Consider the following 15115-nt stretch of genomic DNA (forward strand, 5'->3'; position numbering starts at 1 on the left):
TATGGTCCCCATAGATCCCCTTTAGAGCAGGCCAGGGTCCCCCATAACTCCCCCTTTAGAGCAGGCCAGGGTCCCCCATAGATCCCTCTTTAGAGCAGGCCTGGGTTCCCATAGATCCCTCTTTAGTCTTACCTTTTCACCTTTATTCCTCGTGCTACCAGGTTTTCCTGCACCACCAGGTACTCCAGGCTCTCCCTGCAAACAATAAATACAGTAAACCCCCGTTATATCACGTTTCAGTTTTTGCAGTCCCAGTATATCGCGTTGTTTTCTGAGTGCAGCAGATAACACTTTATTCACACACTATAAGCAGACTTACACATAGATGAAGTTTCCTCACGGCTCAGGCGCTCTCTTCCTGGTCCCGCGGCTCGTCCCGTCTTCGACTGTCCAGCAGCAGGGAGATGACGCCAATGGGGGGAGCCCATCAGGAGCAGTGAATCAGTTTGAGGCTGCGGTGGACCGTACCGCATTTAAATAGGGTTTATATTTTATATTTTGCGGATTTTCAGTTATCGTGGGTGGGTCTTGAACGTAACTCCCACGATGGAGGGGGGTTTACTGTATATATTTACCCACTTTGACCCCCTTTAGAGCAGGCCAGGGTCCCCATAGATCCCCTTTAGAGCAGGCCAGGGCAGGGTCCCCATAGATCCCCCTTTAGAGCAGGCCAGGCCAGGCCAGGCCAGGGTCCCCCATAGATCCCCTTTAGAGCAGGCCAGGCCAGGGTCCCCATAGATCCCCCCTTTAGAGCAGGCCAGGCCAGGGTCCCCCATAGATCCCCTTTAGAGCAGCCCAGGGTACCCCATAGATCCCCTTTAGAGCAGGATCCCCATAAATCCTCCTATAGAGCAGGCCAGGGTTCCCCATAGATCCCCTTTTAGAGCAGGATCCCCATAGATCCTCCTTTAGAGCAGGCCATGTCCCCCATAGATCCCCTTTAGAGCAGGGTCCCCATAGATCTTCCTTTAGAGCAGACCAGGCCAGAGTCCCCCCATAGATTCCTTTAGAGCAGGGTCCCCATAGATTCCTGTCTTAGAGCAGGCCAGGGTCCCCCATAGATCCCTTTAGAGCAGGCCAGGGTACCCCATAGATCCCCTTTAGAGCAGGATCCCCATAAATCCTCCTATAGAGCAGGTCAGGGTTCCCCATAGATCCCCTTTTAGAGCAGGATCCCCATAGATCCTCCTTTAGAGCAGGCCATGTCCCCCATAGATCCCCTTTAGAGCAGGGTCCCCATAGATCTTCCTTTAGAGCAGACCAGGCCAGAGTCCCCCCATAGATTCCTTTAGAGCAGGGTCCCCATAGATTCCTGTCTTAGAGCAGGCCAGGGTCCCCCATAGATCCCTTTAGAGCAGGGTCCCCATAGATTCCTGTCTTAGAGCAGGCCAGGGTCCCCCATAGATCCCCTGTAGAGCAGGGTCCCCATAGATCCTCCTTTAGAGCAGGCCAGGCCAGAGTCCCCCATAGATCCCTTTAGAGCAGGGTCCCCATAGATTCCTGTCTTAGAGTAGGCCAGAAAATTTCAAGGTGGGGCACATGCCCCCCCCCCTTTGGGCGCCCATATCCCCAGAAAAGTAATGCAGGGGAAATCTTCCAATGGGGACACTAGTTCTGGTGACCTGGGCGTTTGCAAGAATTTCCCTTACTTTGCAGGGATTTCCTCTCACTTCCTGTTTGTCTATGGGGCAGGAAGTGAAGGGAAATCTCCGCAATGGGACACAGATGGCAAAAATAAATCTATAACGCTCCATTGCTCTAAAATTAAAAACAAAAAAAAAAAAAAACTAGTGAATGTGTATAAATTATATTTGGAGAATAAGGATACTGTTGTTTAGGGCCATTTTTCAGCTTTCAGCCCTGATGAAGAGTAGTTCTGGGCCTCGAAATGTGTTGGATCTTTCATGCAGTCTTCTGGTTGATTTTGCATTGGAATAAATATTTATCTGGACTAACAAGCCTTGGTGTGGCGCTTTAATCTCAGATCTATTTAGAAATTGCATGCTGACCTGTGCAGCGCTACTTAATCCAAGAGATTTGTGTGCTAGTTGATGTCCAGGTTACGGCGCGCGCTGCGCAGGTTCACATACTCCTCCAAAATGTGAACTGTGTGAGGCTCACACTAGAGCTGCACGATTCTGGCCAAAATGAGAATCACGATTTTTTAGCTTGGAATAAAGATCACGATTCTCTGTGTAACAAAAAAAAATTGGGATAACTTTACTGTTACGTTTTTTTTTATTATTCATTAAAGTCTATTAATTGCGTTTGAAAGACTGCTGCGCAAATACAGTGTGACATAAAATATTACAACAATCGCCATTTTATTCTGTAGGGTCTCTGCTAAAAAAATATATAAAATGTTTGGGGGTTCTAAGTACTTTTCTAGCAAAAAAAAAAAATGATTTTAACTTGCAAGCAACAAGTGTCAGAGAGAGGTCCAGTCTTTAAGAGGTTAAACTTCCTTTCTCCCTGGCAGAGGGAAGGAAAAGATACAATGTAATCATTTTGTTTATAGTTACTGGGAGACTTAATGCTGATAGGCGTTTGCGGGAGGCCTTTTTTTTTTTTCCACAGCTGTTCTCTCTGCTTCCTCACAGCTATGCAAAGAATCGAGCATATGTCAGGTTTAGATTGTCAGGGGGGGGGTGAATCGAGATCGCGATTTTCATACGATTAATCGTGCAGCTCTAGCTCACACTAAGAAAGATCGACATATTTTATAGGTAAACCTGATCAGTTATCTAAAATGAAATTCCTGTATAAGCTCCATCGTAAACGGTTCCCTTGAGTCGCCTCATTCATGTTGATAGCGGGCGTGCTTATATGCTGATAGCTTGAAGTGCGCTCCACGTGCCGGAGGAGATGAGTCAGGAGGGTTACCATGGAGATCAGTTTATAGTCCCCGTCTTTTTATATTTCCTGTAAACCCAGCAGTTTAATGTTTATGAACGACCTTCTCTGCACCGTGCGCCCCGTATCTGTGAGTGAATGGGTACAGAACTAAATTATTAAACGGCTTTCTGGTAGCTTACAGAGGTTGTGCAGACAATAGCCAAACTAGGGGGCCGCTTCCCTGTGACCTAAAATTTTCCCAGAAACTTCTCATCCCTGTTGCCGCTGTCACATGTTGCAGCAGTTGCCCTATATTGGGCACCCGTGCAGGTGATGATGGTCATGTGACTGTTAGGATTTAAAGTAGGCCAAGCATTCAATGTATTTTTGCATGTTCAGTGCATGCATGCAAATAATGTGTCATTTGTTATCTTCCAAGGTATTTATTTCCTCCCCCTGACAATACCTTTGTCTATTTTTTTTTTCTCCAAGATGGAGCCATATTTGAATGTATGCAAAATTGCGCACTTTCCTGACGTGCACCAAAATGTGCCACCCTTTTGGTGCAATTAATTGTACCTGCATGCATCTGCAAACGTATGCAGCAAACCGCATGGTGCCATGCATTTTTGGAACAGTCAGGGACTTCTTTTCCGTGTTTCTCACACAGGGGCAGCCTATTAAAATGAATAGGCTGCCCTACAGTTGCTGAGCAAGAACGTGCATAAATGCACCTGCGCTTGCCAAACCTAAATGTCTGACACAGATCAGCCCCTGCTGTAGCCTCTCACCATGTGTCTTGTTGCAAAGTTACAACAATGTTACAGTCTAATCACTGGAAAAATGTTTCCTCCTGTCTGCAACAGACTGATGACATTATCTCAGCCTATGGATATTCACTGGGCTGCAGCTCATGATAGTTTTTTAACCACTAGCAGACCGCCCCATGTAGATTTACATGTACTTGCTCTGGCATTCTGGATAGGGGGGCGTGCCGCCCCATCTGTGCTATGATTGGATACAGCACAAGATGGTCAGCAGGTTCCGGCCAATGATTTATGGTCAGGACCTATTGATCGGCTGAGCGAATCACAGTACAGAGCCCTGTGTTTACTAACAACACAGGGCTCTGTACACACAGCAGCAGCAGCAGCAATGCGGCTGTTTTTTTGTTCCTGCAAAGCAGATAGAAAAATTAGCCATATCGATTCGTTAAGTGCCGGTTCACACTACTCCGACTTGTCAGGCGACTTGGTCGTCTGACAAGTCGTGCTCCATTTTGTGCAATTGGAACCGTTCTAATAGGAGCGGCTCAAGTCGCTCCGACTTAGAAAATGGTTCCTGCACTACTTTTGGCCGAAGTCGGAGCGACTTGCATTGACTTCCATTATGTGAAGTCAGTGCAAGCCGCGCCGAAGTCACGGTGCACGGCGACTTGTTCAAGTCGGCCCGAAGTCATGTCGCCATAGTGTGAACCGACACAAAATCGGCACACATTACACATAATTAGACACACAGTTAACCCCTTGATCGCTCCTTGATGTTAACCCCTTCCCAGCCAGTGTCATTAATACAGTCACAGTGTATAGTATTATCATTGATCACTGTATTGATGTCAGTCCGTTCCCACCCAATGCCAGTTAGTGTCAGATTGTCCACCGCACTCTCACAGTCCCACTATAAATCGCTGATTACTGCCATTACTAGTATAAAAAAAAAAAAATTATAATTAGTATACGTCATCATTTGAAGACGCTATAACTTTCACGCAATTAATATACACTTATTGGGATCTTGTTTTACCAAAGACATGTAGCAGAATACATTTTGGCCTAAATGTATTAAAAAAAAACAAAAAAAAAAAAAAAAACTTTCCTCTCTGGGTGATCTATATACAGTGCAGGGATTATAACAACCTTTGTTGCAGGTTCCTACCTTTTATTATTCTGAAGAAATCATTGTTTGTTAGTCTGTGTCCATGTGGGAGTGGATTCATAATTATCAATCAGCTGTGCAGGGCTCTAATGAGGATAACCGCAGGGTCAGCATCGCTTTAGACCCGATGCACACTAGATTAGGTGTGAAATTCGCACCGCATCAAAATCACAACCTGTTCATGCAAACTGATTACGAAGTGTAAGTTAAAAATTGCGAGAAAAGGAACATGGACTTTGCAGGCACTGGGTATCATAAAATCACATACTTTATTTTACAATGCATTTAAAAAGATCAAAAAAGGAAAAAAAAAAAAAAAAAAGGTTAAGTTAACAACACCCTGCAATCAGTTTGTAAAATGCAGCGCAATTTGCATAATAGGATCGCATGGGTGTGAACAGCCATGCAATATGATTTTGGTGCAGAGAAAAAAAGGGTTCGGCACAAGTTTGGTTGGAACGCGATGCAAATTCAGCCATACAGTTTATTTGGCTGAATTCGCATTGCACAGACATCGCATGTGATCTGCACAGCAATGCATTACGAATCACATGCAATGTCTGCCATCACATCAGTGTGAACCGGCCTTTAGAGGTGATTTCCTATTGGGAGTATCGCACCAAAAATTTTATTTTTGTTGCGGGGGATTCCTGAAATCTGACTTGTATCTTAGGCAGACTTTTGGGAAAATCAGTGAGCCAATCACACAAGCAGAAAAATAAATTTCTGGGGGGGGGGGGGGGGGGGGGATTTCAATACACATTCCGTACAGAACTCCTCCAGGTATCCATATTGCATTGCATTTAATTAAAAAGGAAAGGTAATTTTTAATAACATTCAGTTACAATAGAACTTGTGTCGCAATTCTATATGCTATATTGTTATTTATTTAATTATTGTATTTTCTATTTTTTTTTTTTTGTCCCATGAAAGTGGAGTTACCCTTTGACCCCGTTCACACTGGGGCGACCTGAGGTCGCCGTAGGTCGCCTGGCATAGAGAAGCTGCGGACCCGTTCTAATAGGAGCGACACAAGTCGCTCCAACTTAGAAAAAGGGTCCGGAGCTTCTTTGGGGCGACCTGGAGCGACCTGCATTGACTTCAATGTTATGAAGTCCGTGCCGGCCGCTCCGAGGTCGCGGTGCGAGCAGCGCGCCGCGACCTGTGAGGTCTCCCCGGGAAGTCGGATCGCCCCAGTGTGAACGGGGCCTTTAAGTGAAAAATGATGAAAGGTGGAGCTTTGTTTTGAAGAATAAGGGTCCTTTTACACTGATGCGTTTTTACCTTGCTAAAAACGCATTAAAATATTTTCCTCTAAATCGTTTGGGACTCTTCACACCACTGCGCTGTGGGTGCAATGCGTTTTAAAAAGTCTTGCATGCTGCATATTTGGTGCCCTTTTCAAAACTGAGTTGAAACGCACTGCAGTTGTGTTTTTTGGTTCCCTCTTTGAGTCACGTGTCCATGTTTCACAGGTGCATGCCAACCAGAAAACGCACTGAAAATTAATCAAAAACGCATATATATTTTTATCATGTTTTTTTTTTTCAACAGAGCAATGTAAAAGCACCCCAAGAGTCGGTTCACACTACTCCAACTTGGGACGCGACTTGTGTGCCCTCAAGTCGCTGGTCATTACAAATTCAATGTAAATGAATGAGAGCCGTCTTAACCACTTTACGTCTGCTCACAGTAATACTACTGCGGCAGAGTGGTTCGTTATCGTCTGACGACGTAGTATTAACGTCGTCAGACACTCCCCCTTCTGGGCGGCGCTTGCGCGCCACCGGAGGCTCGCTCCCGCTGTTTTCATTCACAGCGGGAGTCGGGCCAGGGGAGGAGCAGCGGCGATCGCCGCTGCTCTTACCCGATCGTCGGGGATCGAGTCTGGAGATCCGCCCGCTGTGTGTAAACACAGCGGGCGGATCTCCATAGTGACAGGGAGTGACAGATCGGACTGTTCAGCATAGCTGGACATCCGATCTGTCCATGAATCACTCAGTCACCTCCCCCCCTACACGTCAGTAAGCACCAGGCATACATTAACCCCTCCCTCTCCAATAAAATTAACCCCTTCCCTGCCAGTGTCATTTTTACAGTAACAGTGCATATATATAGCACTGATTACTGCAGTAATGTCACTGGTACCCCCAAAAGTGTCAAAAATGTCAGTCAAGGGTCCGATCTGTCCGCCGCAATGTCGCAGTCCCGCAAAAAAAATCGCAGATCGCCGCCATTACTCGTTAAAAAAAAAAAAACACCAAAAATGACAGAAATCTTTCCCTTTGTTAGTAAACGCAATAACTTTTGCGCAAACCAATCAAAATACGCTTATTGCGATTTTTTTTTACCAAACATAGGTAGCAGAAAACAAATTGGCCAAAAATTTTTTAAAAAAATTGATTTTTACATCTTTTTTGGGGGGAATTTCATATAAAAAAAATGTTAAAAATATTGTTATTTTTTCAAAATAAACGCTCTTTTTTTGTTTATAGCGCAAAAAGTAAAAATCGCACAGGTGATCAAATACCACCAAAAGAAAGCTCTGTTTGTGGGAAAAAAAGGACGTAAATTTTGTTTGGGTACGGCGTCGCACGACCGCGCAATTGTCAGTTGAAGTCGCACAGCGCCGAATCGCAAAAAGTGGCCTGGACGGAAGACAGCAAAATCCTCCGGTGGTAAAGTGGTTAATATGCACTACTGAAGTCGCCCCGACTTCAGAAAAGGTCCCTGTACTACTTCAAGGCGACCTCTATCCGACTTGTGCACATAGACTTCAATGGGATTCGCTTCTAAGTCGGATCCTTATCTATTTTCAAGCGACTGTGATCAGACTTTCCAGGAAGAAGAAAAGATTAGCCAGGCATTCCCCACAGACAAAGTCGCCTCTCTTACAAGTCGCGCAAAAAAGTCGCTCTTTCATGGGGCGACTTTCTGGTCGCGGTAGTGTGAACCAGCTCTAAGTTCACACCTGAGCATTTTTCAGCTCGTAAAACGCTCTTCTCTGAAGTCTCAAAACGCTTTTGTCTCCTGAAGCAAAACGCCTGAAGCTCAAAAAAGTACACGAGCTTCTTTTTTGGCAGATTACAGGCGTTTTTGTTAGATGTCAATGCCTGCCTCCAAACACCTGCAAAAAACGCTGCAAAAAAACTGAAAAACGCCTGAAAATGATACGCTCAGGTGTGAATGGAGCCTTATAATGATGTTGTTTATTGTGAGAGGTGAAGAATTTCTGGTCACTGAAAGCACCACTGTATTTTGTAGCTTTGATTTGCAACTGTAATGTGCGTGAGCTGAGTGATTCTTCTTTGATAGTATGTGGGATAATCTGTTATTTTAAATAAGGCAATTAAAAGACAAGATGTTATCTCAACCCAATAAAATAACATTTGTAACATTTGTGGCTGGCAGTGGGGTGGAATAATCCTGAGACGGTGCTTTATATATCAATAAACTGTAGTGCTCTTAGTAAAAGCATGTGAGCTGCTTAATTGTCTGAATCCTCTTTCCCATCATGCCTCTCTCTGACCATGGCATTTTTTGTTTCTTGCAGGATATGAGGAAACATGTCTTCCTGACTCTGCATGATACTGAACAGTCGTATGTGGAATCCCTGCGCACACTGATGGAGGTATGTTACCCAAGGGCACAATTTAAGCGTGAAAAATGAGGTCTGGAATGCCTTAAAATATTTATTTATTCTCCTATAAGAAAATGTGGCGTTATTCTGATGGCAGCACCATTTTTTGTGCTGGATACAATGCGAATGTACAGAGACACGCGTGCTAACCACATATTGCAGAGGCTGCTGATTAACTACCAGAATATACTACATGCCTAGCTGTCCCTTCAATACCTTCTGACCTGGAACAAGCAAGCAGCAAGTGAAAGTCAGAATCGCAGCTCTAAATTGGTCAAAGAGTCGCAAAAGTATTGAAGCCATGTGATCAGCATAACAAGTCAGGAATCTAGCATTTTCAAAAGATTGGAAATGTCAGTCTTTCTGTATAAACCAGTGGGGAGAAGAATACATGGCCCTTCTGCCAGGCTGATCCTATGACTTTATTATTTCTACCACAGTATAAGTATATGGATCAGGAAATTCAACCTCGCTTGCCACATGCTTGTTCCACGTCAGTCACAGCGCAGCAGGTAACATTTTCAGAGACTTCCACAAATTTCTATTTGTAAAGGATTACTCCTTTGAGTCCTTTCCTATATTGCTGCGCCAAGCTTTCCCCTATTGCTGGGCATATGACTGTCACATGGCATATATTGATCATGTGATCTCTGCTGAAAGGGGGCATCATCAGGTCTGAATTCTGATCCTTCTGTTCAGTACAGATCAGCTGATCCTGTATCTCAACAGCATGTCATGGAAAAGCACCAGTTATGTCTTTTGTAGCCATCCTAAGAAAGAGCAATTTACGTGACTGAGGATATTTAAGACACACTTGCCTTTTTGGTCTATAGTGGCCCTGTAAAACAGATCCTGCTAATGTAATAATCAAATACCGCTGCACCACGTACACACATTTGTGAACTATACACAAAAGCAGAGGCGTAATAGTAGCCAAAGCAGTGCACACAGTTGCATGGGGCCAGAGTGTGTGGGGGAAATGCATCCCTGTGGGGCATCTACTAAGATGGGGGGCATGGATGCCTCCTAATAAGGTGAGGGGCATGGATGCCTCCTACTAAGATGAGGGGCATGGGTGCCTCCTACTAAGATGAGGGGCATGGGTGCCTCCTACTAAGATGAGGGGCATGGGTGCCTCCTACTAAGATGAGGGGCATGGATGCCTCCTACTAAGATGGGGGGGGGGCATGGATGCCTCCTAATAAGGTGAGGGGCATGGATGCCTCCTAATAAGGTGAGGGGCATGGATGCCTCCTTAGATGAGGGGCATGGGTGCCTCCTACTAAGATGAGGGGCATGGGTGCCTCCTACTAAGATGGGGGGCATGGATGCCTCCTACTAAGATGAGGGGCATGGATGCCTCCTACTAAGATGAGGGGCATGGATGCCTCCTACTAAGATGAGGGGCATGGATGCCTCCTACAAAGGTGAGGGGCATAGGTGCCTCCTACTAAGATGAGGGGCGTGGATGCCTCCTACTAAGGTGAGGGGCGTGGATGCCTCCTACTAAGGTGAGGGGCGTGGATGCCTCCACTAAGGTGAGGGGCGTGGATGCCTCCTACTAAGGTGAGGGGCGTGGATGCCTCCTACTAAGGTAAGGGGGATGGGTGCCTCCTACTAAGATGAGGGCCACGGATGTCTCCTACTAAGGTGAGGGGCACGGATGCCTCCTACTAAGGTGAGGGGCACGGATGCCTCCTACTAAAGTGAGGGGCACGGATGCCTCCCACTAAGGTAAGGGGCATGGGTGCCTCCTACTAAGGTGAGGGGCATGGGTGGCCCCTACTAAGATGAGGGGCAAGGGTGCCTCCTACTAAGGTGAGGGGCATGGGTACCTCCTACTAAGGTGAGGGGCATGGGTGCCTCCTACTAAGGTGAGAGGCATGGGTGCCTCCTACTAAGGTGAGGGGCATGGGTGCCTCCTACTAAGGGGAGGGGAATGGGTGCCTCCTACTAAGGGGAGGGGCATGGGTGGCTCCTACTAAGATGAGGGGCATGGGTGCCTCCTACTAAGATGAGGGGCATGGTTCCCCTTCTACTAAGGTGAGGGGCATGGTTCCCCTTCTACTAAGGTGAGGGGCATGGTTCCCCTTCTACTAAGGTGAGGGGCATGGTTCCCCTTCTACTAAGGTGAGGGGCATGGGTGCCTCCTACTAAGGTGAGGGGCATGGGTGCCTCCTACTAAGGGAAGGGGCATGGGTGCCTCCTACTAAGGGGAGGGGCATGGATGCCTCCTACTAAGGTGAGGGGCATGGATGCCTCCTATTAAGGTGCGGGGCATGGATGCCTCCTACTAAGGTGCGGGGCATGGATGCCTCCTACTAAGGTGCGGGGCATGGATGCCTCCTACTAAGGTTCGGGGCATGGATGCCTCCTACTACGGTGAAGGCCGCGGATGCCTCCTACCGAGACAGAGGGCATAAATGCTTCCTGCTGCAAATCCCCGCTGTCCACCCTATGGGAGGGGAGTTATGGAAGAGGAACATACTGTATACAATGAGTTGGGTAGTAAGGGCATTTTATCTACGTTGTACAGTTAATCTGTGGAAGCGGATGTGGAGGGCATTAAATGATAATTGCCAGTTTTGCCAACTGTTTTTGACTCTGAATAATTTGTGTGTCTGGTTTTCAGGACTGTCCAGTTTCATGTCATTTCTATTTTTCAACACACCATATTTTCCAATTAGTCAGCGCTCTTTTAGCTTTCTATGTTACTATACATGGCAAAGTAAGATTTTTAAAATACCAGGAAAGAAAGATTGTCTGCTACTAAAAAAAGAAATCAAACATCTGTGATCAGAAATGCGGCATTGCTTGGTTGGCGTTGTTCATGAGGATGACTTTATGTAAAAATGTGTGAACTCATGGAGCCACTGGCTGAGCTTAGAGCAAACCCAAACTCTGCAGGGTATAGATCGTCCCAAAAACCATGTGAGATGACCCCTGACTTTCATCAGCCACTGACTTTGATTTCACTTGCTGTGTGGAGTTGCCCTTTATTCACAGACCTCCTTAGTGTGTATTTGTGGTTCGGCAGCTGAAAGTGGAAAATTACCAGTATGTTTCCTGCTGGGAGCTTTACTTACACAAGGGAAAATGGAGGAAGTGGCAGCTACATCTCCAGAGAGATTACCAGGATCCCTGCGTGACTTCCATTCTGTGCTATTCACTGGTAAAACCCTCTCCCAATACTGCCATCCCTGTAGAGTACCAGTCTTGTGTGTGTTTGTGGAAGAATCTGAATATACTGTATAGTCTCCATTTCTCAAGCCTATTTATGCAAGATTTAGGCCCCTTTCACACATACGGTCCATTCAGTTCATCATTTCAGTAATGTCAAAATGTATCAGTTTTTCATCCGTTTTTTCATCCATTTTTTTTTATATCCACTACCAATGCAAAAACGGATGAAAAATGGACCATTTGTCCGTTTTTCATCAGTTTTTCATCTGATCCGTTTTTTTGACGGATGAAAAATAGGGCATTCATCCGTTCCAAAAAACGGACATTGACGGAAGCTGATGAAAACTGATGAAAACTGATGTTAACGGATGATCATCCGTTGTCATCCGTTTTTACATAGAGATGCACTGATGTCCGTTTTTCATCTGTCAACGGATGGATGAAAAGCGGACAAACGGGCCTTATAGTTGCCCTGTTTTAAAGCTTATATAAACTCTAAGTCAAAAATGAAATATCTGCTAGGGATAGGCTGTCGAGCAGACATACGTTTAAGTCCCCCCATGCACCATTAGCGCCCCTAATGGGCAACCCCTCGCTCCCACCTGGCCTTTGTCCCTCGGTATTTGAGTGGTGGACAAACAAGGGGCTTCTCAGGCTGGCTGATTTGAGCGATTACCGGGCATTGCTTACTAGAGCCCAGCTGCGGGAGAAATATTCCCTCCCTGATAGGGAATACTATCACTATGCTCAAATTTCTCATTTTGTAGCCTGACTTAAGCGTAAGAGTGACATCACTACCTCCACACAAATGGAGTATCTATGCCGTACGTTGGATAAGCAAAAAAGCTATATATCCACGATATATAACATACTGCATGACGATGACACTAAACTTCCGTATATGCTATGCTGGGAGGAGGATCTGAATGAGAATTTAGACCACGCTGATTGGAACTCTTTAGCACAGTTTAACTCTAAATCCATACCCAATACTTCCTTAATAGAGGCCAACTACAAGATGTTTCTATGATGGTACATGGTCCCGGTCAGGCTGGCGGCGGCAGTTCGCACTGCATCCCCCGACTGTTTCCAGGGATGCGGACAAGCGGGCACCATCCTCCACATCTGGTGGACTTGCCCAAAAGTTAGACGATTTTGGATCTGTATCTCTAACTTTATCTATTCATTGACACAAGTCAACCTATTCAAAGATCCCCATCAAGCCCTTTTGGGTAAACCGATCGAGGGGGTACCTAAACATACTAAATTCCTCATAGCCTTTATGTTCACGGCCACTAAAATTGCAATCGCTCGCTCATGGTGCACTCCCGTAGTGCCGATTGAGCTACTCAAAGCCAAGCTGACCTGGATCATGATAAATGAACGGATGGTAGCATTACTTAATGATAAGATGCGATTGTTTGACAGGACCTGGGACCCCTGGATCAGGTATTTGGCTGTCCCCCCTTAGGGGAGAACTGCCGTTGTCCCCTCGGATTGTGGGACTTGCAAGCTTGCCCCACTTGGGGGAGATGGACCTGAATGCCGACCCCTCCTTTCCAGCCACTACTGTCCCCTTTTCCCTTCCCCCATTCTTTCCCTGCTACCTTTCCCAATTTTCCATGATACCTGGATTCCTCCTTTCTTTCTTTTCCCTCTTCCTTTTTATTTTTTCTTTCTTTTCAGTGCACTGACAGTTGGATGATGCCTCCCCTAGTCAAGTGTGCTATATTGGGGGTAAGGGGCTGCCTCCCTCCTGGGGCGCAGTGAGTTCCCGAGTTCCCGTAGGGGCGTCGGGGAGGGGGGGGGCCCGGGCCAACCAACCTTTAGTGTGGTAGAGTGGGGGCTCTGTTTATACCTCGATTTTAGTCGATATCTTACCGTTTCTACTGTACTTTTTTTTTGTTTCTATATATATATATATATATATATATATATATATATATATATATATATATATATATTTATATTTCATGTTTCGAACATGCTGTACCACTTTATATTTGTATGGCTGAGCCGTGTTGGCTCATTTTGCACTGTTATGACTTTTATTCTTTTCTACGAAAACTCAATAAAAATATTGAAACTTAAATATATGCTAGGGTCATGTTCTGGTAATGTAATATTGCTTAGTCTTTTTGTGTTGAGGTTTGTATAGCCAAGCATTTATTTAGTTTTAGATAGCGTAAGGAAGAATTAAAATTACTGTCAGTTTTATTTTTTTCCTGTCTGTTTCCCGGCGTAGGAGAAATCTCCTGTGACTTCCTGTCCTGTAGACACAACAGGAAGTGAGGAAATCCCTCCAGAGTCAGACATTTGCTTTGTTACCAGAACAGGGTCCCCACTGTTTTTTTTTTTTTTCTCTCACCCCCAGGGCTGGCCCAAGACATTGTGCTGCCTAGGTCCAATAATAAAATGCTGCCCCCCCCCCCAAAAAAAAATCACGCCCAACAAAAGGCCCCCACATCCATTATTTTATATAAATATAACCCTTAGAAAATATTATGTGTACTGTTATCTTCTTCCATAACTCACCACCGGACTGGTCCACCAAACACCCACTGTCTGTCCTCAGTCCTCCTGTGTCTGCCCCACCCACCGCCCTAGAAGATCCAGCCTGCCCTGTGTGAGATGGAGTGCGCTGATGTCTGACGTCATTGCGCACACCACGATTACCTGAGGGAAGTTCCGAGGAGGAGACACTCTGCCGCCTGATACTCATCAGTTTGCACTACGGGCGGCAGTATGAGATGGGGAAATGTAACACGCCGCAAATTTATGACACACAAAACTGCTGTAAAAAAAAAAAAAAATCTTGGGAGTCAAGTTGCTGCCCCTCTCCATGTGCTGCCTGGGTCCAATGGACCCAGTGGGACCCATGGTAGGGCCGGCCCTGCTCACCCCCCTATTCTGAAGACTGTAAACTTTTGGATTTCCATCACTGTTTGGCTGACGGTTGTCACTGAGACCAGTAAAGAGAGTGAATCTTCCAAAACAGGGACATAGACCCAACAGTGGGTACTTATCCTTCCATATGCTATGCAAGACTTCTACTTTAAAGGGATTTTAAAGGCATTATTGTTTTAAATATAATTTAAAAAAAAAAGTTTATACTTACCTGCTCTGTGCAAATCATGTTGCACAGAGTGGTCTCTTATCTCCTCATTGGAGGTTTGGGGGCACCCGTGCTGGCATGCTCCTGAGCCGGGCTGTGTGCGCCCATAGACACACACAGCGTCGGTAAGCCATGCCCCCATGCGAATCCATGCCCCCCTCGGTAAGCCATGCCCCCCAGGAGAATGGTGCTGCAGGCAGGAGAGCACTGGATCAGTGATGAGTGCCAGGTAAGTGTTTTGGGATTGGGGCGAACAGTTAGTGGGGCATTTTTTAACTTCATGCAGGGAATGCATTAAGGTTTAATACAGTTTGACTTTAGGACTTCATTAGCGTTGACTTACTTTATTCTGAGGATGACTGGAGAGCCACGAGAGTCAGGAGTCAGAAATTACCCAAATGCCAACA

At 45.8% G+C, this 15115-nt stretch overlaps 1 protein-coding gene across 2 annotated transcripts in view; it reads left to right on the plus strand.

Moving 5' to 3' along the window:
* Nucleotides 1-15115, plus strand: part of ARHGEF17 (Rho guanine nucleotide exchange factor 17) — a 419270-nt gene that overhangs the window by 257834 nt on the left and 146321 nt on the right. For both annotated transcript variants that reach the window (XM_082245420.1, XM_082245421.1), the window contains exon 3: nucleotides 8324-8401. In XM_082245420.1, the coding sequence (XP_082101546.1) occupies nucleotides 8324-8401 (78 nt within the window). The remainder of the gene's footprint in view (nucleotides 1-8323; nucleotides 8402-15115) is intronic.

This window comes from Pelophylax lessonae (genome assembly GCF_965119305.1).
Source record: "Pelophylax lessonae genome assembly, chromosome: 2".
Classification (NCBI taxonomy): domain Eukaryota; kingdom Metazoa; phylum Chordata; class Amphibia; order Anura; family Ranidae; genus Pelophylax; species Pelophylax lessonae.